General features: G+C 38.6%; 1 protein-coding gene across 2 annotated transcripts; it reads right to left on the bottom strand.

Moving 5' to 3' along the window:
* Nucleotides 1-3,004: 3,004 nt before the first annotated feature.
* On the bottom strand, nucleotides 3,005-25,097 carry USP38 (ubiquitin specific peptidase 38). 2 transcript variants are annotated; one of them, XM_060778900.2, is made up of 10 exons: nucleotides 24,123-25,096; nucleotides 19,328-19,463; nucleotides 15,441-15,570; nucleotides 15,174-15,275; nucleotides 13,846-14,004; nucleotides 12,700-12,893; nucleotides 11,432-11,525; nucleotides 10,944-11,050; nucleotides 8,260-9,601; nucleotides 3,005-3,340 (listed from the first exon to the last, which is right to left on the bottom strand). In XM_060778900.2, exons 1-10 carry the CDS (start codon nucleotides 24,826-24,828, stop codon nucleotides 3,179-3,181), a joined length of 3,132 nt encoding a protein of 1,043 aa, XP_060634883.2. In that variant the 5' UTR covers nucleotides 24,829-25,096; the 3' UTR covers nucleotides 3,005-3,178. The 2 variants fall into 2 exon arrangements, with proteins under 2 accessions (XP_060634883.2, XP_060634884.2); XM_060778901.2 differs by lacking the exon at nucleotides 15,174-15,275 and having other exon boundaries at nucleotides 24,123-25,097.
* Nucleotides 25,098-25,878: the final 781 nt, after the last annotated feature.

Genomic DNA, 25,878 nt, shown 5'->3' with positions numbered 1-25,878 from the left:
CCAACTTACAAATGACTCCTACTTAAGAATAGGGGTGAGACAGCAGGAGGTGAGATAAATCTACCCCATGGAAGGGAAATTCACTCCTGGAAGCGTAATTATCAAGGTGTCTCCACTGAAGCTTTATCACCAACCTTTGTTTCCACAAGCTTATCACAGGGTTTAGATGTCTCTACAGTAATGCCCAGAGCATGAGAAAAAAGCAAGATGAACTGGAACTTTTAGCACAACAAAACGGTTACGACGCAATAGTCATAACTGAAACCTGGTGGGAAGCGTCCTATATTTGGAATGTAATAATGGAGAGGTATAACTTACTTCAGAGAAAGAAGACAAACAGGAGGGTGGTAGCATTATGTCAAGGATGTTTACATCTGTGAAGAGATGCAGGATTTCAATCCTGAAAACCAGGTTTAGAGCATCTGGATAAGAATGAAGGAACAAAGACTGAGAAAAATGTAGTTGTGGGGGGTCTACTACAGACCTCCAAGTCAGACTGAAGAATTAGATGAAGCCTTCCTTGACCAGATGACCAAACATGCAGAAAGAAGAGATTTAGTAGTAATAAGAGTTTCAACTATTCTGATATTTCTTGGAAAATATGCTCGGCCAAGAGTACAAAGTCCAACAAATTCCTCACTTGCCTTGCAGAGGGGATTGGCTATTCTGGATCTAATCCAAGCCAACAATGAGGACATGGTAAATGGAGTGGAAGTGGGGAGATCCTTAACTGGGAGTAACCAAGTTCCTGCCCTACGATATGTTATGAGGTGTACATCTAAATAAAGTTGGCATCTCTGCCTCCAAAATAAGTAATGCCCCTGTATAAATCCAACTACAGAAACAAAAGCACAAAACTTAATTTAAACAATAGCCTAGAGGGCCTTTTTGCAGATCAGCACTTCAATACAGCAGTTTTATAATTCCTGAATACCTCCCTTCTTTGCTGAATTCAAAGATTTACTCATATCTGAAATCTGCACCCTGGAGCACAATGCAGAATAATTCCAACTAATGTGTATTTAACTTAAAAGTGCTTAGAACATTTCCACCAAATGACCTCCAAAACCTGTATAATCCTGATTAGATCATATTGATGGAGCAACAGAGGATAACTGAAGAAATCTAGCAGACAGAGATATCTTAGCCAAATATTTAACTTTGTTTCACAACCATTGTCCTTTGAGTGAAGGAGGAAAAAAGGTTCTTCTTTCTCCCCTCCAAAAGATATAAAGTGGAAATGAAATGTGTCCTTTGTCCCAAACAGTTTATCACAACAATATGGGTAACATTACCATTTTATTTTTTTAGTGTTCCGCAACCAGAATAGCAATGAAACAATTTTACGCCATTTTAGAGCAGTGTTTTTCAACCTGGGGGTTGGGATCCCTGGGAGGTTGTGAGGGGGATTTCAAAGAGGTTGTCAAAGACTATCATAAAACACGTGTTTCTGATGGACTTAGGAAACCTTTTGGCAAAGGCTGAAGATCTCTCTGCCTGTCCTCTTCCTTTTTGGTGTTGGTGAACTACAACTCTCAGAATTCAAAAACAGCCCCCTAAGTCCACCAGTATTCAATGTTGGCCATGTAGGTAGTGTTCCAATTTTGGTGCAGATCCATTGTGGGCTGGATTCAGAGTGCTCTTTGATTGTACATTAACTATAAATCCCAGCAACTACAACTCCCAAATGTCAAGGTCTATTTTCCCCAAACTCCACCAGTGTTCACATCTAGGCATATTGAGTATTCATGCTAAGTTTGGTCCAGATCCATCATTGTTTGAGTCCACAAGTCTCTCTGGATGTAGGTGAACTACAACTCCAAAACTCACGGTCAATGCCCACCAAACCCTTCCAGTATTTTCTGTTTGTCATGGGAGTTTTGTGTACCAAGTTTGGTTCAATTCCATCATTGGCAGAGTTCAGAATGGTCTTTGATGTAGGTTAACTATAAATTTCAGCAGCTACAACTCATTGACTTTGAAGGAGCTGGGGGTGGCGACGGCCGACAGGAAGCTCTGGCATGGGCTGGTCCATGAGGTCACAAGAATCGAAAGCGACTGAATGAATAAACAACACAACTCCCAAATGACAAAACCAACCCATCCCCAACACCACCAATATTCAAATTTGGGTGTATTGGGTATTTGTGCCAAATTTGGTCCAGTGAATGAATATACATCCTGCATATCAGATAATGACACTGTGATTCGTAACAGTAGCAAAATGACAGTTATGAAGTAGCAATGAAAATAATGTTATGGTTGGGGTTCACCACAACATGAGGCACTGTATTAAGGGGTCGCAGCATTAGGAAGGTTGAGAACCACTGTTTTAGAGCTTAAAATCACAAGCAACCAGTATTTTTTATAGAACCATCAGACTTTACTTTTGGAGAAACTAACACTTTCAAAACTTAATGATGTTCATATGAAACAAGAAATTAACATCTCATGTTCTACACTTTTCTGCAGCCTCAAAAATTGTGTACTTTTGTTACAGTACAACAAGGCACATACATAGTTTCTTCCCTTAAAACACAACAGATAAATTCCCTGAAATAATTTTATAATCCTCAAAGCAACTGAAAACACTAAAACTTTGCTCTTTTTTCCCTTATAAACTTTGCTCCTACAAGACCATGCACATTTTAAAAAGTGAGCTAATAAGCACATTAAAGTGACTTCTTTACATATGTACCTGTAATGCTGTAATTGGAATATTTCCTATCCTGGATTATGTTTTTAATAGTTTGGATTTTTATTTGTAGTCACTATCTCTAGTGATTTTTGAGATTTATAGATTTTTTTTGGGGAAAAATAATTAAACCTATCACAAATACTGTTGGACTCGAGTAATCATTTGTTTTCAATTAATTTTTTTTCATTGAAGGACTTGAATTACATATTGTAAGTGCTTTTATTAGTTAATCTAGTGCCATAAATATCTTCTAATTCCTCTTTTGGCCAAGAAGATCTTTCCATAAAAACAACTGGATTTAAGAGGTAGATTTCTCCATGATGCATGTATTTATTTCAAATTTTAAAAAGTTCTCTTCAGACCAAAGATCACATCTTGAAAAAAAAAAGCTTGGTACATTATTTAATACAGTTCAGTGATAACAGTCCTAAGCAGTAGTGGAAGCTGTTTAGGGAACCAGTGCATTGGGTGTTTTCCTCCTCAAAACACCAGCCTTCCGATAGTACTAAATCCTCCTCCACCGCCTCCACCAGTCGGCCCACAACTTCCAGGGGGGTCGTTGTCATCAAATCCATTTGGCCGAAAAGAGCACGAAGCGGCAGCTGCTTGTAGGGCCTGTGTCCGAGCGCTAAGCTCTTGCTCCTGAAACAGAAAGGAGAAGCACTCTTATACATATATACAGCTTGATTATGAAAAATGCATGCTATTCTCAAGAGCAAAAGGGACGAGTGCTACTTCAAATTTGACACCTTTTCATCCAGAGCATACTGATGTCAACTTCCAAAGCACAGAAATGTTTTCTATACAGCAAGAATAAGCAAATTTATGTCAATCACATATCCAAATTTCTATGTGCACACCTGAAAGATAGAAATAGTTAAGTAAAAGCTAGAATTCTCACAATCCTCAAGAGATATATCCTATATAAAAAGGTAATGGTTTCCCTTGAGATTAAATCTAGTCGTGTCCAACTCTAGGGGTGATGATGCTCATCTCCATTTCTAAGCTGAAGGGCCGGCGTTTTCTGTAGACACCTCCAAGGTCATGTGGCCGGCATGACTGCATGGAGCACCATTACCTTCCCATCGAAGCAGTACCTATTGATCTACTTACATTTGCATGTTTCCAAACTGCTAGGTTGGCAGAAGCTGAGCCTAACAGTAGGAGTTCCCCCACCCCAGATTCGAACCGCTGACCTTTTGGTCAGCAAGTTCAGCAGCTCAGCGGTTTAATCCACTGCGCCATCGGGGGCTCCCAATATCCTAAAAGATAAAGGTTTCACTTGACATTAAGTCTAGTCATGTCCGACTCTGGGGGGTGGTGCTCATCTCAATTTCAAAAAATCGACGTTGTCCATAGACGCCTCCTAGGTCACGTGGCCAACATGACTGCATGAAGCGCAGTTACCTTCCTGCCGAAGTGGTACCTATTGATCTACTCAGATTTGCATGTTTTTGAACTCCTAGGTTGGCAGAAGCTGGGGCTAACAGAGGGAGCTCACCCCATTATCTGGATTCGAACTGACCTTTTGGTCAGTAAGTTCAGCAGCTCAGCAGTTTAACCTGCTGTGCCACAGAAGACTAACTGAGTTTCAAAAAAGTTCTTGGGGTTTTTTTTGTTTGTTTTTGTCGTGTCAGGAGCGACTTGAGAAACTGCAAGTTGCTTCTGGTGTGAGAGTTCTTGGGGGTGCAACAGTAAGTTATGGGATCAACAACAAGAAAGTTGGATCAAAAATCCTATTATATTTTGCTGGCACAGTGTAAATCTTAGGAGGCTTTGGTAAAAACTAATACAAAAACTGGAAAACTATCCAAGAATGTTGCTATACATAAGCAGTGCTCTAGGGAAGTTCAGCGGGTAGAGCTGTACCTCAGAGGTGTTGGATTCAGTCCCAGGGCTTGAAGTACTGTACCCCTGCGGTACCACCACTGCAGTTGCTTTATTTTTAAAATGTATCTTGGGTGGATAATAAAAGCTACCATGCAAATCCTATTCTAAAAGATTTCTGGTTTTGCAATGCCTGTTTTAAGATTTAGGCCAAGGCTCTCTTATTTACTAAAGTACTGGGGATTATTAAGTGTATCAAATGGTTTGCTGTAGGGATTCTGTTCAGTTCCTTGGCAATCTTACTGGAACACATTTTAGTTGAGTAAGAGGTTGTAAACTTTGAAGTAGCAACAGCGGTGAACTGGAATGACCTATGTTTTAGGCATTTTGTTTGTCACGACTGTGCACAATACACTCTATCTTACTTTCCATTAATATAGCCATAGGTTTGGTGAAGCTTGCTAATAGACCCAAAACAAAAATTTTCCTAGATTGTTCTTACTTTTGTAATAGGAATCTGGACAAAAGCCTAGATTACAAAAGACAATCTAACCATGAAAAAGGAAACAGCACAATTTCCTAAACAATTTGCTAGTCAGTAATAAAAATGTCCAGACTATGATTTCATATACAGGGTGCCCATAAAGTCTCTTTAGCATTTACTAATTTTTAAATGGCAAAGAGACTTTATGGACACCTTGCCTGCAGAATTCTGGGGTTTGTAGTTTAGTGAGGCTGTTAAAAGCTCCTCCCTAAACAACAAACCCCAGAATTCTGCAGGAGGGAGCGACCAGATTTAAAATGGATTCATTCTTTAGTGTGATGAGGTCCTTGGTTCTGTCTTCATTATATTTTTTTAAAGCTTGGTGAATGCTTTAGTTGAATTACTCTAGAGGTAATTCCCAATTAAGTAATACTATCAATGGTACTATGGCATCTAATAAAGCAAAGGTAGAAGCAAAAGCTATGAGAAGCAAGACAAAATCCATTACACTTTAAAAAGTGAAAGCCTTCAACTATATATTCCCAGGTTGTTTTTCAACAGTTCTAAAACTATAAATGCTATTTCTGCAGTTCTTAATCTCAGTTTTCTTTTTTTGTGTGGAAACAAAACAGGTATGATGTAATGAACTATTCCCAGATTGGATTGTTGTGTGGTTTCCAGGCTGTATGGCCATGTTTTCGCAGCATTTTCTCCTGATTCTGTGGCAGAATCATCCTCTGAAGATGCTAGCCACAGATGCAGGTGAAACATCAGGAGAAAATGCTGCTAGAATATGGTCATACAGCCTGGAAACCACACAACACTTCAGTCATTTAGGCCATGAAAGCCTTCAACAATATATTGCCAGGTTTTTTTCAACAGTTCTAAAACTAGGAATGCTATTTCTGTAGCTCTGAAACTCACTATTCTCTTTATGAAATGAACGAAATCTTTTTTGTACCTCGTTTTTTATTTCCTGGGACAAAATACTTAATCAACAAGTATTGAGTAGTAAGTCAGCACTTATATCAAATAGCATCTTTTGTGTTATAAATCTTACTGAGTTTCATAGGCACCCCCCTTTATAGCTGTCTTTCACCAGATGGCAAGATATTATCTACCATCTTCTATTTTTAAGTTTTTGCTTTTGTGAATTTGTGGATATTATTAACACTTTTTGTGTTTTGAAGTGCTGTTGATCACTCTGTGCTATATTAAAAACAGTAGATCTGCATAAAACTTCTGTTCTGAGATGTCATAATTTTTGAACTTCCTCTGCCTTAGCGTTAGTACAAGATCGGTTCGTACACTGAACTGGGTACTATTTAATGCCCTGTAAACAGCGCAAATGGTTTCATAATATGTTTTGCACTTTTTTCTGTTATTGCACAAAATGAATCAGCTGCCATTTTGACCTTACTTTGCTCAGATTAGGCTTCTAAAAATATTAGGGATAAATTTTAAGGTTAATACTACTTTGCCCTCAAAATGTACGATTAAGACTAAGTTTCTATTAAATAAGAAATTATCCTACTGCATTGTTATAGCAGTTTGAGAAGCTGAGCTTCTCAAACTGCTATAACAGACAAATTTTGATGGCCTATGTTGAAAAACAGAAATTAAAGCACACATTAAATCCTCCCCAAATGGCCTAGTAAATGGGATATTTCCTTAATCAGTAAATAATATATATTTTCAAGATGCTCTGTCTGTACACATTAATCAATTCTGTAATTTGGAAACTCGTGGATTCATGTTATGGACATCTGTGTTACGGATACAATGACTGAACTGGCACTATAACCAAAATCAGTGTTATAACTTGCACTTCCATTCCCACAGGGACTGCTCCACAATAACATAAATGGCCAAGCACTTTCTGGAAGTTAAAATGTGAATCATAGTTGGATTCACCACAACTAGATTTATTTATTTATTTATTTATTTATTTGCTTATTTACGGCATTTATATGCCGCCCTTCTCACCCCAAAGTGGACTCAGAGCGGCTTACAAGATATATATACATAATATAGAATATTATGTACATATATAGAAGTGCAGATTATTAACTGAAGCCCCGTACAGGGAGAGATCTACTCCTATGTTACGGAAGCTCCACTGGCTGCCAGTCCCCTTCCAGGCTAAATACAAAGTGCTGGTCATCATCTTTAAAACCCTAAATGGCTCAGGTCCAGGCTACTTGACTGACTGCATCGCCTTTTATAAACCAGTTCGGGCACTGTGGCCAGCTGAGGAGGCTCTGCTCTCAGTCCGACCCCCATCTCAAGTACAGCTGGTGGGAACGAGAGAGAGAGGGCCTTCTCCATGGATGCTTTCCTCCATTGGAACTCCCTCCTTAAAGAAATACAGCTGCCCCCCCCCCCTCTTATCCTTAAAAAAAAACAAAACAATAGAAGACTCATCTTTGCTCATTAGCATACAGAGGAGAGGAGGATTAGACATTGAGAGATTACTACTGGACTTCTGGTTGAGAACTATTTTGTACTCAGCTTTTATAGTCTATGTTAGCCCAGTTACCATCACTGACCATACAATCATTTTGGCCACAAAGCCAACCTATGCAATTTTGTAAACAATAGTTGGTTTTTGTAAATTTACGTGAATATTTTACGTTCAGATTTTATATCATTGTATAATTCTTGTTTGATTATGATTGGTTTAATTTATTGATGTTAAGTTCAAATGTTGTTGTAAATATGTGGGGCTTTTCTGGGATTATCATATTGGTAGTTGTTTGCTTTATGCAGGCATTGAATGTTTGCCGTAGTATGTTAGAATCCACCCTGAGGAGACATGGGTGGAATACAAATAAAGTATCATTATCATCATTATAGAAACATATGTCTTGAAACTGCAATAAACACTGACTGTCCCATCCTAAGCAGGTTTTTTGTTATGAGCTTTCAAATGAACTTAACTGATGGGACACTCTATCCTAGGGCATTTCTGGCAGGAATTATTCAGATGGTTTGCCATTGATTTCCTCTAAGGCTGAGAAATGATACCTTGCCCAACGCCACTCAGTGAGTTTTCATAGCTGAGCAAAGATTTCAACTTTGGTTTCCTTATTTGGAGACCCAAAATATTACACTACTCTGGTTATCCCTTTTTGCCCTGTGGATTCCACAGAGATAAGAGGGCGTAAGACTGTAATCCCATGCCAATCAATCAACATTCATAACATTTATATAGAGGTATTTCCTCACATTAACAGTGTCTATATCTTACCTGCAAATACAGCTTATTGTCTTTTGTAATTGCATCCATAAGATCTTTCTGCAGAGGAGGATCTCCATTGACCCAGAGCCCATTGGCTGATGTAGCATTAAGAGCATTAGCACTATTTTGCTTTTTGTAAAGCAGCACATAAGCAGTGTCCTTGGGGAATCTGCTTGTTATTTTCTGGACTGACTGAAATGAGGTAAATGTCACTCTGCTGTCATTAAATAAAAACCACTCCTTGGACACCTCAGTCTCCCCCAGTTTCTTTTCAACAGCTGCAACCGGAGCCTCTCCAGCCATGAAATGATTCTGTGGATAAGCTAAAGCCAGACCTTGAGACTGGTCAAAAGATCCCGATGAGGACCCTGAACTGGAAACATTTCGGGCATACGAATAATAATGTCCACTTTCAGAAGATATGCCAGAGTGCACCACAACAGAACTTAATACATAGGGGATGCACTGAGAGCAACCCACTTCTTCAGCACCAGAAGGCTTGAGCTTTTTAGCTAGATTCTCACCAGTGTCAGAAAACTCAACCCCCACAGACCACACACCTGATACTGGGCTTAAAGTGGAAACAGTTCTTTTGACAGGTAACTCCAGAACAAGTGGAAGAGACACATTGTCTAAGATTTTACGCCTAATATGACACTTGGGGTCATAGGAAAATCTTAAGAGAGTGAGAATGAGGTATTCTGGCTCCTCCACTACTTGCATAGTCTTTTCTGCATTCTGTAGAGAGGCACATTTTTCACAGTAATATTTGTTATCCCCTTTAAGAACCTCGGGTGCCAGAAAATAATTCAGTAAGTCAATAACAGAGGGGGTAACTTCAGCAACATGTTTCTGCAAACTGTCCTTGCATTCAACTGGATCTGTAACATTCTCACAGTCTGAGTCAATGGGATGGTCCTTTGGTGTTCCTTCGTTTGTAACCATTTCAGAGCAATCACCGACTGCTAGAATATCAGATGGTGTTTCTGCTACAGGACTGAATGCCGCATTAATGACTGGTTCCATGCTGGTATCTTTTCCTTCAGACAAATTGTCCACTTTTGGTGGTTCACCATTTTCTAAGAATACTGGGGGACAGAAAGCAAGTGAGAGATCTGTGAAGGGTTCTTCTTTGTGAGAAGTACTTTTGCAGTTTGAACAGCATATGCTTGTTTGCAGTTTTCCTCGAAACATTTTCTCTATTAGGGTTCTCTCTTCTGTTGCAGTGGGAGATGGTTTGGTACTCAGTGGGGTCTTACTGGACACATCTTGTACCAGAGACTCATCATTCATATCTCTTGGAAGCTCTGATGAAGATAGTGCTTTCAAAGTCCTCTCTTCCTCATGGAGCCTATTTGGGGGGAAAATCAAATCGGGACATTTACCCAAATATACTAGAGCATAAACTGACCCAAATATAAGCCAAGGCATCTAATTTTACCACAAAAACTAGAGTATAAGCCAAGGGTGGGAAATTCAGCAGCTACTGGTAAATTTCAAAATAAAAATAGATACCAATAAAGTTACATTAATGGAAGCATCAGTAGGTTAAATGGTTTTCTTAACATTTACATAAATCTATAATTTAAGATAAGACTGTCCAACTCTGATTAAACCATTATTCTAACCTTCTTCGATGTAAATGTGCTTACGTATCCTTCCAATAATAATAGAGTAAAATAAGAAATGTAATAAAAATAATAGAGTGAAATGGAAATGTAATAACAGTAATAATAATTTAAAATAATAAATGTAATAATAATAACAAAATAAAATAATAAATGCAATAATAATAGAGTAAAATAATAAATGTAATAATAATAATAAATAGAGTAAAATAAGAAATCTAATAGCACTAATAGAGTAAAATAAATGTAATAACAACAATAGAGAAAAATAATAATTGAGTAAAATATTGTAAATGTGATAATAATAGAGTAAAATAATAAATGTAATAATAATAATAATAATAATAATAATAATAACAACAACAACAGCAACAGAGTAAAATAATAAAAAACTTTAACTCGACTATAATCCGAGGGAGGGCTTTTTCAGCCTAAGAAAAGGCTCGCTCTGAATGTATTGCTCTTTCAATATATTTGACAGATAGCCAATTATTAATATACAGAAATAGAAGAATAAAAGGCTCTGAATGGCTGACATATGATAATACACAACTGCTAGTATTAGACTCAGCAGTTACTTTCAGTCCCTAGTTTAGTCCATAATAGGACTGAAGTATAGAAGAAAACCGAAAATTTAGCTGGCTACGTAAGATTTCAGCATACAGAGACAGTTTCTTGTAAGCAATGCCCAGGAACCAGGATTGCAAAGAAAAACCAAAGTCTGAGTGAAAGAAAGAATGGAACTTCAAATATCATAGGAAAGCCCTGACTCCTAATTCGAAAGAAAACAAGACTTGTCATTTCTGCTTTTGTGTACAAATGAACTTTGTGCTCAGGGAACCATATAAAATCTAGTGAAACTTCCCTCCCCTAACATATTTCTTCTATATACATTGAGTTTACAGTTCCAGAAAACTGGGAATATTTCTACATATTGCAGTTCTGATGCAGGTTTGGGATGGAAATAATGGCATGTTTCAAAACATTAAAAGTCCATGAAACATTTCATATGCTGAAAAGTTGTATTTAACACAAACACCACTCCTGGTTTCCAAAATGTATTACCTGTCTAAGAGGAACCTGAGATATTCAGAGCAGTCCTGCTGAGTTCTAGCAGCAAACCAGGGTGGCCTAGAAGCCTCAAAGAAAATCCGAGGAGCATATGCTTCCCTCTATATGGAGTAAACAAACATAATAAGGAAAGGTAAAAAATATAGACACAATTTTAAGAAGCTTCCTTAATTATTAAGCAGTGGTCGTCAAATGCAAACATTAAAAAGGTATTTGTAAACTGCACTGATTATATTTAGTACTGATATCACAGCCCTAGTTTCATTAATCATTGCTGGAAAAGCTAACAATGGTCACCTGAACATAGTTTCTGTGTTTACAACTAAAATAATTGTTTTGAGAAACTTGACGGTACTGTCCAATAATATCACCTAAACCTTCTCTTTAAAAAACACTTTTAGTTTTATACATGCAGACAAGTGACACATTTACATTCATGCCAAACCTTAAACAAGCAATTTTTTTTTAAAAAAGTTTCCCACCTGAGTATGAGCCAAAAATGCAAACAGGTGCTGCAATTTTCTCATTAGTGAATTACATCCATTTAGATTTAAAGATAATACATGTCTTCTAAAACTGTAAAAAAGTGAAAAAAATAGATTAATATATTTTCATCTCTGTCATATATACAATGTTGTTAACAGTAAAGATCCAATTTATTAGTACAGAGGAGGGGTTGGTTGTTTTGTTTGTTTGTTTGTTTTTTGCAGCACTGAATGTTTTGCTTTAAGAATGTTCCACAACACAATTTTTATTAAAGGCTGCTTAAGTTTGTGTTAAATATTCAATATAAGACATATTTCTGAAACGTAACGCAATTCATCCACATTGTTCTCAAGATTAAATAAACACAAGATAGGAGCCTAAAACAAACACACACACACACATATTCAAATATAAGCCGAGGCACCCAATTTTACCACAAAAAAACTGGAGAAATGTATTGACTCAAGTATAAGCCAAGGGTGGGAAATGCATCAGCTACTGGTATTTCAAAAATAAAAATAAATACCAATAGAATTACATGAATTGAGGCATCAGTAGGTTAAATGTTTTTGAATATTTATATAACATCGTAATTTAAGATAAGACTGTCCAACTCTGACTAAACCATTATTCTATCCTTCTTCAATGTAAATATGCTTACGTATCCTTCCAATAATAATAGAGAGTAAATAAATGTAACAATAAAATAGAGTAAAATAATAAATATAATAATAACAGAGTAAAATAATGTAAATGTAGTAATTATTATTATAGAGTAAAATAATAAATGTAATAATAACAATAAAATAATGCAAATGTAATAATAATTATTATAAAGTAAAATAATAAATGTAATAATGTTATAATAATAACAGAGTAAAATAATAAATAACCTTATAAGCCATAGGGGGCCTGAAAAACCTGGGTTATACTCAAGTACATACAGTACTATAAAGAACTGGAAATATCGTGAATCAGTGCATTTCTTTCTAGTGTGTAAGTGCCTTTTAGGAAATAGAGTAACCCATATTTCCGACCATTAAGTGTTATAAGTGATATAAAAATGTTTAAAAAGACCTATCAGTATATCCCCAGTCTGTTTACATTTCTAAACTTCAGTATATTTCCCACTAGCTTTCGGCATGTGGATCAGCTCTGAGAAGTTGCTGCTTGCCAGTAATTCTCAAACTATAATAAACGTTTCACAGGCTAAAGAAAAACACAACTATACCAATCTTCCTCACAAAAGGAAATATAAACTTACTCTGTGGCCATAAATAATGCCTGAATCACACTGTTCATATAACATGTATTTCCCAAGTTAATTAGACCTGTCTTTCCAGTTTCAGATTTTCCAGAAAATCCCGACAAACAAGACTGCAAGGAACTGGATTGAGAGGTCCAGGCACTCTGATTGAGTATCATCTTAATTTTTTCTTCACCGGGTTTAGGAAGATCCTATGAGAAAGAGAGGAAGTGGGCTGAACACTGAGCATCATTACCATGCATTTGTCACTCTATAGTTCAGTCATGAAATCTAGGGAAAATACTATGTAGTTGTCTTCTATAGCACAGGCAGTGCATTACCATGCATTTGTCACTACAGTTCAGTCATAAAGTCTACGGAAAATACAATGTAGTGTCTCTATAGTACAGGCAGTGCAAGTGCCTGTACTATAGTAATCAAAGCTTCATTATGTATGCACAGACAACGAATTTTCAGAAACTAAGTTTACTAGTTACAGAAACAAAACTGTCTTTGGGTCATTTTGGGTCTGTTTTCTTGCCCTTTCTCCACAAAGGAAAAGCATGTAAAACTGTAAACTGTAGTATTATTATGTAACTGTTTCTAATATACACATGTTTTTCCTTATACCCCAATAAAAATCAAATAGATCCAAACACACTATTGTGTATATTCTCCCCACTTTATGGAATACATTCCTGATCTTTATGAGGAAATTGTGTGGTTAAATTTAAACAATTCCTATCTACAGTTTATTTAAACATATGGTATAAGGGAAACACATTTCCCAATAGGGAATTTTTCAGCCAATTCAAACAGGGTTCCTGAAATGAAGATGTTCATCTAAATATCACCCCACACCTTAAAAATCCCATTTGATAAATTAGTTTTGTGAAAATGCTCCTTTAAGGTAAGAATACACATATAATACTCTACATTTCAGCCTTTTTCTGTCTAGAAATCAGACATCATATTTTACAAGATAGATACTGATAACATAACATTTCAGATATCTTACAGGGATTCTTTTTTTCCTTTTCTTCAGTTTTCATACTAATTATATTCGCACCATCACTGTCAGTCTAAACAGTACATAGATTTGGTACAGGACAATAAAGAACCAAGTTTCAATCCTATAAAAGTTAAGTATTTGTGTTACCATACCTTGATAGCTTCTAGAATAGGTTCATAAAGTTCTGGGAATCCTGAGTAATGATACATCATACAGTGTATTAACTCACTGAGCTGTCCCAAGAACGTTGTACTAGAAGGCAGGCTATTGCTTTTGAAGGATTTTACCAGTTTCACTACATGTGGTACAATCTAATATTAAGAAAAACAGATCAAAGCATTTGTGTCAATAGGTGTTAACATATTTTGTAATGTAGTATATTATAGAAATCCAAAGACTTTGGCAAAAGCATTATCTGATGAAAATATTAAACCAATAAAGAATGTTATTTTTCTATCTGGAACATACTGCACAAATCACTTTTGCTTCTTAATGCAAAACAAAACTATGGAAATCAATTTAGGTTTATTATTCTGCACAAATAGGGATGGCCATCAAAATTGCTATATTTTTATTTCTTTGTCTCTGCGGGATTAGGGTCAAGGGACAGTTTTGGGCAAGAACCAACAACTGACTTCTACTACAAGAATCTCTCCTTCCCATGGTCTTCAAAATCTGCTCTCTGGAGAAGACGCAGTTTTCTCTCTGGATGCTGGGAGGAGCAGGGAGTGAACTTCTGTTGAGTTAATATTGAAGTGCTTTGTTGGATTTAGACCTCTGGAACAGTGGTATACTATGGATTGCAGGACAAAGGGGTAAGGTGCAATGATCACTACTCCCCCTTCTGACCATGGAAGCCTTTGCTGGATTAAAGAGTCTTTATCAACAGAGAGGCAAAGCAAAATACACTGTATCAGAAAGAAACAATTACAGCCCTTTAATATTGAAAAAAGGTATGAAAAACATGACAGGCCTTTAACACAAGGAAAAGAAAGCAAAACCTCTATCAAAGACTCTCTGCCACAGATGTTTGATGTGTTAAGGTAAGCATATAAAGATTTTGACTGTACAATCTGTCTTACTTATTTGTTTTGTGCAACAGAATTTCCAGGGACAGCTGTTCAACACTGAAATAGCCATCATATAACCAGGATTTTTACTTCTAATATTTCCAATCATCATTACTATTAATATTTGTTAGCCAAATTACAGAAAAAAGATAATTTTGACTGACCTTTGCAACTTAAATTCACAAGTTACTACAACTGGTTTAAAACCAGTACCCAAAAGCAGTATCTCCAGTAGCAGATCCAAGTTTATGAACACTTCTGTAATTAATGCAGTGATGCTGCAATACCTCTGTGAACAAGACTACAGTCCATGTTTTTGAGAGGAAACTATGGTGTGACCAACATCTACAGCAATCATCTGCATGTTGTTTCTAACGAATAGATTTAAATCTCAGATAATGGCAACTTACCAAGTGAAAAGCCTCTGGAGAGTGCTGAAAACTAAGCAACATGTGAGAAAGGACAGCCAAAGCACCAGGTCTCACAAGAGGAAACCAAAGTCGATTAAAAACCTTTGAAAAACAAACATATATTATAAATATATATTTGAAATATTTAGCAGAGAAATAATTTTAGTTCTGTATTGCACAACATTTACAACCCTCTGGTTCAGAATAGAAAGAAAAGCCAGTCACAGCATAACTGTAAGAATCCCACCATTGAGTGGTAATACCTACCAGTTCGATTTTAAGCAAAGTAACATCAATAAGGATAGTAAACTTCTGGACTGCAGCCAGTCCTTTCAGCAGTGCTATCACCCAGGTTTCCACATGTTGAGCCAATGGCCAGGATAGCCACTCAATCATTCTGAAAAGTGACAGATGCACATTCGAATTTCAGTAACAGACCATATGTTACAATTAACTAACTGAAAGTTAAGAGTTAGTTTAAATGACTGGAACACCATATGAAGATCACCATTAAATCACACTGACAGCCATGAAACTGAATGGGATTCTATTCTCGAAAAACATCATTTCTCAAGATATCCTTTCTGTTGCAGAAAAGTTTTATTTAAACTGAAGTATTTAATCACACATCATTGTTTTCTGGAGCACCCTGGGAAATACAGTTGTACAAATATTATGGACTCATAATAATGACAATGATGATAATAATAATACTTTATTTATATCCCACCACCATCTCCCAAAAAGGGACTCGGGGAGGCTTGCCATGGACATGCCATGGACACAGGCAGTGAACATTTTTATCTCCCCATTTCCTACCATCTGTATTTATCGCTAAACATCAAAGGCAGCTGATGGCATATAATAAACACCTTCATTTATTTCATGTTCAAATATAGGATAATTGCCATGATAGAAATGCAAACAATAGAAAGCAATGCAAACGACAATAAAAATTGCAACTAAACATGAACATTCACATTTTTGACATTTACTGCAATCGAATTATTAAATGTCCTCCCAACTCAATAAAATGTGGGGGATGCAGCAATGAATATGATTCACCATAATGATGATACCCAATAAACAATGTGAATTCACATTCCTGTCAATTCATGAAGCCTTCTCTTAGAAATGTAAACTAGAAATGGTGCCAAGTTCTAGAATGCCTTGACTACAGACATAAACATGAGTGATAATCCCATGCTTAAAATCAAGGTTAAAGCACTACTACTCTCAAGGTTCCTCTTCATCTTGAATTTTAAACCAGGCTAGAAACTATTTCCTTTCTGTCTCCTAATTACCTGGAAAAATCACATTTTCCTAAGACCAAGGAGAACCTTGGAGAGAAGATGCATGGAGGCATCAAGATGGAGGAAGAAAAGGAAATGGAGACAGAAGAAGGTAAAGATCAATGTATTGTCGAAGGCTTTCATGGCCGGAATCACTGGGTTGCTGTAGGTTTTTTCGGGCTATATGGCCATGATCTAAAGGCATTCTCTCCTGATGTTTCGCCTGCATCTATGGCAAGCATCCTCAGAGGTAGTGAGGTAAAGATCTCTTACACAAAGTAAAGAGGTTTGAAGGCTGAATGAGGAAAGGACTGAAAAAGCCCCCCTTGGCTTTTTCAAGGTTATTTATTATTTTACTCTGTTATTAGTAGTATTAGTATTATTACATTTATTATTTTACTCTATTTATTATTATTACATTTATTATTTTACTCTATTATTACTCTTAATATTACATATCCATTAATTTGCTCTATTATTATATATTATTTTACTCTATTATTGGAAGCATACGTAAGCATATTTACATTGAACGTTAGAATAATGGTTTGATCAGAGTTGGACAGTCTTATCTTAAATTACGATGTTATATAAATATTCAAAAACATTTAACCTACTGATGCCACAATTCATGTAATTCTATTGGTATCTATTTTTATTTTTGAAATAACAGCTGATGCATTTCCCACCCTTGGCTTATACGTGAGTCAATATATTTCCCCAGTTTTTCTGCAGTAAAATTGGGTGTCTCGGCTTATATTTGAATATATGTGTGTGTGTTTGTTTTAGGCTCCTATCTTGTGTTTATTTAATCTTGAGAACAATGTGGATGAATTGCGTTATGTTTCAGAAATATGTCTTATATTGACTATTTAACACAAACTTAAGCAGCCTTTAATAAATATTGTGCTGTGGAACATTCTTAATGTATATATTATTATATATTATTTTACTCTATTATTATTGGGAGCATAAGTGAGCATATTTACATTAAAGGAGGTTGGAATAATCGTTGGATCAGAGTTGGACAGCCTTATCTTAAATTACAATGTTATGTAAGTATTCAAATACATTTAACCTACTGATGGTTAAATGTAATTAATGTAATTTTATTGGTATCTATTTTTATTCTGAAATTTAACAGTAGCTGCTGCATTTCCCACCTTCAGCTTATACTAGAGTCAATATGTTTTCTGTTTTTTCTGGTAAAATTGGGTGCCTCGGATTATATTCGGGTCAGCTTATACTTGAGTATATATGGTATTTTCCAATGTATGGCAAATCTAAGCCAAACCTATCATGGGGGTTTCTTGGCAAGATTTGTTCAGAAGGGCTTTGCCTTGCTTTCATCTAAGAGAGTGTTCCCACAGCTGAGTGGAATTTCAAACCCTCGTCTCCAGATGGATAGTCCAATGCTCAAACCACACTGCCTCTGGCACAGAAAAATAGATGTTATGGGGCCTCTTTTCCAAAAGATCCAGTTTATTTTTCCTAGGACTGAGTAAAAAAAGCTGCACCCTCTCCCCCTACCAATAGGACCGTGGATATATTAATTAAAATGAGGTAAGCAGTCCACAGTACTAACACAAGTATTCCTTTGTTTTAAACAGGGTTAAGTATTCATGTATCTCCCTAGAATAATATGTCTTGTCCTGACAGAGAAGGCAGCATGAGATGGGTGCCTTTACTTTCCTATGTTATCGCTTGACTTTTCTCATGGTTATAGGATCTGCTTGCTATGGCCCACAGAGATGTCATCACTAAAATTTAAGATAACAGGCTTTCATACAAGAAGGTTACTAAAAAAACACAGCACTAATGAGATACTTTTGTGGACTCATTAGGAAGTGTCATGAGGGCAACAAGGGACTTCAACTGTAGCATGTGTACAGATGAACACATGCCACAGAACTTTTAATTAATTAGTTGAAAGAGAATAATCTTTCAACTATTTTTAGATGCAAGAATAGAGCCGGTTGGATGTCTCTAATTGATTGATTGATTGATTGATTGTATTTATATATCACCTTTCTCACCCCTGGGGAGATTCAAGGCGGTTTACAACATATTACTGGCAAAACTTCAATACCAACATACAATAAAACAATGTTATACTTAGATTACCATAAATGTACTGATTAACAGCTGTCCAAAGCCATAAATGTAAGCTAAGCTTGCAGCCGGTACCATCATGTCCCCAGACCTCAGAGATGGTGATAACAAAAGTAATGAAGTGACATGTTTGATTATTTTAAATATGTAGTTAAATGTCCTGTATTCATAATCACACAATTATAAAATATCACAAAGTATCAATCAGAAACTTTTGTATCTATTCACTGCCCTTTCTCTCCCATGGTTTCACACCCCAGCTATCATCTGCAATTCAAAACCACCTGGCTCTGCCTAAAACAGGAAATGCACACACTTGTGTTCAATTTCAAGGTATTTGTTTATCACAAATGTAATGATTTGATGGAAAGAGGATTATTATATCTTAGCATCTCTTTTGCCTCAGTCAGGATTCAAAGCTTTTAAAAACACACTCATTATATATGGCTGCAAAATTCATTTGAAAACTAAGAATTGTACTGTGTAGGTTGCCTTAATCAATTAAAACCTTTAGTCAATTATAGTCCTTGATTATCCCGGAAGCTGCTTTAAAAACACAACACACATTTGTTTATTGTAGTTCAGATACTTAAAGCATAAACTTCACAAAGTCGAGAATCCTTCTTCTAATCTAGTGCTTTCAGCAACTGCATACATCATCTAAAAATGTGTGTACTCCTTAACTACATATTACATATTAAAATGTAATCAATTGTTTAAAATTCTTAAAATCCGGTACAAAGATCATACCTGCACAAAGCTTGTGTCATACTTGCGTCTTTCACATTTGGATCTGTAGTAAGGCTTCCAATAAGCACTGTGATCATTTGCAATGGGATATGTTGCACAAGACTTGCCAAGGCAACTGAAGGTTCAAAAGAAGTATCTGTAACAATTCAACATAGAAAAAATGTAATTAGGTTCTGCATCTACTTTGTTAGTGAAGATATGAGATTTTTTTAAAAGGATAATACTACTGCTTACAGTAGTATTATTACTAACCTTACAGTAGTATTATTATTATAAAGGATAATACTACTGCTTACAGTCAGTATTATTACTAACCTTAGTTAGTAGCAACCACATAGTAGGATTGAACCAGAATTGCCCTTCTCCATTTTCAAAAACACCTCATGATACACTTGAAATTTCCTACTAGAGGAATAGGAGATGTGTATTTTTTCTTGCAGTACTATTTTTTTTTTCTGGAAAGCCATAAAGCAGGTGTGGGAGGGGGATGCACAGGAAAACTGGCAAAAATTGTCTCACATTTCTTCTAGCAGGGTATCCCAGGAATTGAATTCTAGCAACCTGGATCCAACCCAACATATTCACCATATTAAGCCCCTTAGAAATGTTCTCTCAACTAAGTCATATGGCTTATTTCGATATTTTCTAGGGCATAAAATTACTCAACTGTGAAAAATGAAACTTGGCTATAATTTGCTCTCACACTCATTTTCATATCTTTGGCTGTAATCCATCAGTATGTAGAATGCTTTGAGCAAGTGCTACAATTCCAGATGTGTTGTACACAGACACAGAACAGAAACAAATGGATACTAATATAGTATTTAAAAATATAGACCTGTGCCTTGTTTGACTGAGTATAATTTAAAAAGTTCCCAGTGTCCGAAGAAAACTCTTCAAGGCACACCTTCTGCAGAACTGTAGCCCAAGTCAGAGGAATCATCTCAGGCAGCTTATGTTACACTATACTTGTACTGGCATTTAATAAGCCTATTATCTATTTCTGATAAGAGGTATGAAGCAATTGTTTAATACAATAGCTGCTTAGTGCACTTAAAGCCAGACATACAATTAGAATGCACACTCAGCAATTGCAAGTAAATCAATCTGGAGGTCACTAGATTAGTGAAGGCTAAAATGTTATAGAATCAGTTGTTCCTGCTTCCCACTGAGCATGCAGCCAGGCTTCTCCTGTAAGTCTTGGGGGGAAGTGAGGTGATGGGAGGGGAGGCTGGCGGCGCCCTCTTGCTCCTTCCAGTTCCAGGAGCCTGAAGAACCGAGACTGCTGTGGGGATTGACCCTTGAGATCATCGAAGCAGGTCCAGGAATAAATCCCCACAGGGCTACATTAAGGTTCAGATCTTTCCAGGTGTTTTATCAATCCAGAGTAAACTGGCAAATCCAAATGAAGCCTCAAGTAAACCTGATTTAATCTGTAGTAAACTGGGGGCTCTTCCACACAGCCCCATATCCCAGAATATCAAGGCAGGAAATCCCACATTATCTGAGTGTGGACTCAGATAACCCAGTTCAAAGCAGATATTGTGGGATTTTCTGCCTTGATATTCTGATATATAGGGCTGTGTGGAAGGGCCCCCAGTTTACTACAGATTAAATCAGGTTTACTTGAGGCGTCATTTGGATCCCTCAGGTAAACCTGGCACAGGACCCACATTTTGAGTCTGTCCGGATGGGTCCTAAATTACTGTCATCACAATATATTATATAAATGCTAAATGGCCTAATAGAAAGAAGGCTGTAACAGGGGCTTTGGGGAAAACAGAATATATTGAAAGACAAGAGTTGCCCCTGGGAGAGGCTGAGAGGGCTCTGAACTGACACTGACTGAGTGTCAAACTGACACAGTGGGTTTTGAATGGACAGATGTGGGATTTTGTATAAGAGGAAAGAAGCACAACTTTCTATTATTTTGAAAAGTTTAGAGAATCGATTATTAGGGATTGTATTCAATAAATCTATTATTGTAGTGTTAGACCTCCTCTGGCTCTCTATCAAGCTCAAATTGGGAATCAATGCTACATATTCCAAAACTAAAAAACCCACACAACAACAAAGCTACAGGTTCACATTTAAAGGGTCAACCTAAAGACTAGTAACCCAATCTAACAGGAGTGTATCTGGAGGAATATGGGCATGATGATTGGCAAGATTCCTGGGGGTTGATGTTTTGGGGCCAGCCTACATAAATGGATCTGTCACAGCTAATTACTGCCTTTGCCCAGACTCCTGGTCACCATAGCCATTAGTCCAATTTAAATATTCCTCCAGCACAGGAAATGTGGCCTGATTGCACAATGAGTTGGTAAACATAATTGAAAATGAACTTCATGAGCATGAAAGCATTATTGAGCTAGCAACACTGGAGGCTCAATCATTTATTGGTTATTTTCATATCATAGAATGCAAAGAAACAGAGAACACACTGACATAAACCAACCCCACTTCTTGTTTTTATAATGGGCTCTTTTTCTCTACAGATGAATTTTCCCTTATTTAAAATGCTTGGGATCAGAAGAGTTTTGGATTTTGGAATACCTGTATTTTCTTATATGTACATAATCTCGTAGTAAGGATCCAAGTCTAAACATGAAATGTTTTACATACACCATATACATATAACATGGATGTAATTTTGTACACAGTATTTTAATAATGTTGTGGATGAAGCAGTTTGTGTACACTGAATCATCAGTAAGCAAATGTGGCATCCAAATTTCAAAATATTTTGGATTTCATAATTCAGGATAAGAAATGCTCAACTTGTACCTAACTTTAATGCCTTAACATCCCTTTAACTGCCATGGTCCATTCATAAGGAACACTGGGATTTGCAGTTCAGGGATAAACATTTGGAATTCTTGACCAAAGAGTTCTACAGCCTCCCAAACTACAAATGCCAAGATCCCACTGGATTAAGTCAGGCAGTTAATCAGCTAAAGGAGAATCAATTCATGTGCAAGTGGAGATGATAGCAAAAACCTAATGCAAGAAAGGCATTAGAACACACTTTAACTGCCACTATCTCGTCCTATAAAACGCTGGAATTTGCAGTTCAGAGCAGGGCATTTAGAATTATTGACCAAAGATCTCATACAAATCCCAAGGATCCCACTAGATGAAGCCATGTTAAAGAGAAATCATAGCACTACGATTGTGTGGTGTGAAGACATACCATGTAACAAAATTTGGGGAAAAAATGTTCCTGATTTGAAAGTGTTATTTCCTGTTTAATTTCTTAGTCTTTTATCCTGAAAGTAATTGCTATTCTCCAGAAACTTTGTTTTTGTGTCTGCCACAAACTATGTTGAATTGGGGAGACTCTATGTGATATTCATTGAAAAACTATTAAAACGTGTTTTCAAACTTAAGTGTTCCTTGCAAGAAGAAAATTAGCACAGCAAGGGGGCATCTACACCATTGATGACATAAGATGGCTTAAGAGCTGAGACCCAAATCTAAATGCAAAATTCATTTCTGTTTCATATACACCTTATACACCTAGCCTGGAGATAATTTCACACACATTTTAAATACTTTTGTGCATGAAGCAATGCTTGTCTTCATTGAACTGTCAGAAGGCAAAAGGTGTCATTATCTCAGTCACTTATGTGGATGATTATGGAATAATTTGGAATTCTGGACAAGGGACAATCAAGTTTAAGTGGCTGAGGGGGAAAGGTGTCATGATAAAATATGCTGTATGGTTTCGGTGAGACTGTAGGAAAGGCGTACGAATGCGGCCCAACTGGGTTGAAGATACCATTCTAAAGAATGAGGCCTGGAAAACTACAAGACAGAGGCGAAGAACTCATGGACTAATTAAAAATTGCTGATGAGATTTGAGACAAATGATTAACTGTTGACATTCTGACTTGATGAACTCTTGGTGGAAAAACAACTTGTTTACATTGCCATAGTAAATGGTTCTTTTAAGTAAAGAAGTCAACACTGTGGCTCCTTACAGAAATGTTTACAAGCCTCCTTGATAAGGAAAGCCAATTAAACAAAATCAACATCTGTCCAGGAACTGATGGAATCTGTCAGTAACTTACAACTTTCAGAACCACATCAACAGAAAATACTACATAAAAGGACCCTTCTCTCTCAGAGAGAAGAAACTGATCATCTTCAACAAAAAGAATGATAAGAATGCTTGATGAATGAATGAATGTTAAAGTATATGTGTAAACATTGATGCAATATTCCCCCTTTGTCTATGTAACCAACAGGCCCGTAGCCAGGATTTCGATTTGGGGGGGGGGGGGGGGGTGAGTCTGAGTGAAAGAGGGTCTAGCCTAGCAAACCTTTTGTATCATTACCCCAATACCCCCATGCATATGGGATATATTGAGTATGGTGATCAGATCATGATATGAATAAACATAACAGTTTAAATAATGCACCAGTAAGGCCTTTTCACGAACCGCCATGAGAATTTCGGGGGGGGGGGGGCTGAAGCCCCTCAACCCCCCCCCCCACCCCCACCCGGGTACATGCCTGGTAACCAATTTAATTATTATAAAACCCAGTACTGGAGTCTGTGTCTACTGTTTCTCTGAAAGTGCCTAATGCAACCTGTCTCACTAAAAGCAAAATAAATTTAAGGTTTTAAAAAATACTTATGACATATTAAAGGGCCTGTTAGGAATGATGGGAATTGAAGTCCAAAACACCTAAAGGGCCAAATTTGCTCATGCCTGGTGTAGTGTCAAAGGCTTTTGTGAAACAGACCCCGCAAGAGAGAGAAAGCAGCTGAAGGGGGGAGCTGACTGACCAGTGGAAGAGATGATGGCGAAGAGCTCCTGCAAGGAGGGCAGCAGTGTGTCGGGCTCCGTCTTCCAGACGCTGCGGAGCAGGCCGCTGACCTGGCTGACCTGGGCGACGTAGAGGCGCAGCTCGGCCTCGCGGGTGCCCTGGGTCTGGAAGTGGGCGATGCTGCGCACCAGCTGCTGGCAGAAGCCGAGCGCGGCCTTCCTCCCGCGGGGCAGGCACTGCGGGAAGTCGGAGAGGAGCTGGCAGAGGCGGGCGCAGAGCGGGGCCGGGGGCCGCTCGCCCACCAGCCGCGAGGCCTCCTCCTGCAGCAGCGCGAAGAGCTCCAGCACCGCCGGGCAGCTGATGAGCAGCCGTAGCCCGCCTTGGATGTAGTCCAGCACGGCCGGGTCCAGGCCCGAGGGGAGGCAGGCCGAGGCCGGGCCTTCTCCCCCGGCGCCGCGGAGCAAGGCCAGTACCAGGTCTCGCGTGAAGAAGGCCTCGAAGGCGGCGCGGTGGTGGCGGGCGTAGGCCTCGAGCACCTGCCGCCCCACCTGCCGCTGGAAGGGGTCTGGCCCTTGCAGGATGAGCCGGGTGCTGAGCTCGAACATGGCCCGGCACTGCGGCTCGCTCAGCGGCGCCTCCGCCGACTCCACCACCCGCCGCACGATCGCGCGCTTCAGCGGCAGCGGGTGCGTGGAGCTCACCAGGCCCTCCAGGATCTTCTCCATGGCCAGGCCTCGCCGCCTAACCCTCCTTGGCCGCCCGCCCGGCGCCTCAACATCGGCCCCGGCGCGCTCTGACCAAGGCCCAAGCGCCGGGCACAACAGCCGACCCGGAAGCGACGCAGCGCCGCATAGTCACGCCGGGAAGGAAGTCGGCTGCCGTCGCTTCCGGCTTGGGAGGCCCTGGGGGGTGGGCGTAGCCTTAGCAACGCGCATGCGTGGTACTGGCTGCGGGTAGGGGCGTTGAGCCGCTTCCGTGGGAGTCACTCGTAGGTGCGCAGGCATTAAGGCAACAATACGCATGCGTAGTCTCGCTTGAGACGGCAGCGATGAATCCCTTGCATGGGACCCAATCACAAGCCAGGACAATACTGCGCATGCGTAGTATTGGCTGAGACGGCCGCTTTGATCTTGCATGGGACACAAGCACAAGGGCGCATGCGTAGTATTGACTGAGACGGCCGCTTTGAGTCCCTTGCATGGGACACAAGCACAAGGGCGCATACACATGTTGCGCATGCGTAGTATTGGCTGAGAAAGCTGTTCCGACTCCTTTGCCTGGGACCCAATGACAAGAGCACAGACCTATTAAACCAGGACAACATTGCGCATGCGTGGTATTGGCTGAGAAAGCCGCGCTGAGTCCCTTGCGTGGGATCCAATCACAAGGGCGCAGACACATTAAGCCAGGGCAACATTGCGCATGCGTAGTATTGGCTGAGAAGTCAGAGCTGAGTCCCTTGCATGGGACACAATCACATGAGAGTAGACACATTAGGCGCATGCGTAGTATCGACTGACGCGGGCGTGTTGACTCCCTTGTGTGGCACCCAATCAGAGGAGCGCACAGGGACTTCGGGGCGGGGCTAAAGCATAAATAGGCGGGGAAAAAGAAAACTAAAAGGATTGGGCGACAAGGAAAATGAATGGGCCATGTCGCATCTGGATGAATGAAATTTGACGCCACTTGAAGTGCCTTGGCGCAGTGCTGTGGCATCCCTGACGTTGTTTGTAGTCTGATGAGGTACCAGCAGAGAAGGCTATACACCTTGTCAA

This window comes from Anolis sagrei, chromosome 5 (genome assembly GCF_037176765.1).
Source record: "Anolis sagrei isolate rAnoSag1 chromosome 5, rAnoSag1.mat, whole genome shotgun sequence".
In the NCBI taxonomy this organism is placed as follows: Eukaryota; Metazoa; Chordata; class Lepidosauria; order Squamata; family Dactyloidae; genus Anolis; species Anolis sagrei.
Note: the sequence above shows the minus strand (reverse complement) of the source record. Positions and strands in the feature narration are given on the sequence as shown.

Coding starts and splice junctions, on each gene's coding strand:
- USP38 (XM_060778900.2), bottom strand. CDS start 24,828: ATGGAGAAGATCCTGGAGGGCCTGGTGAGCTCCACGCACCCGCTGCCG. Junction 19,464..24,122: donor CGCCATCATCTCTTCCACTG/GTCAGTCAGCTC, acceptor GAATTGTTACAG/ATACTTCTTTTGAACCTTCA. Junction 15,571..19,327: donor ATGACACAAGCTTTGTGCAG/GTATGATCTTTG, acceptor GTCACTTTTCAG/AATGATTGAGTGGCTATCCT.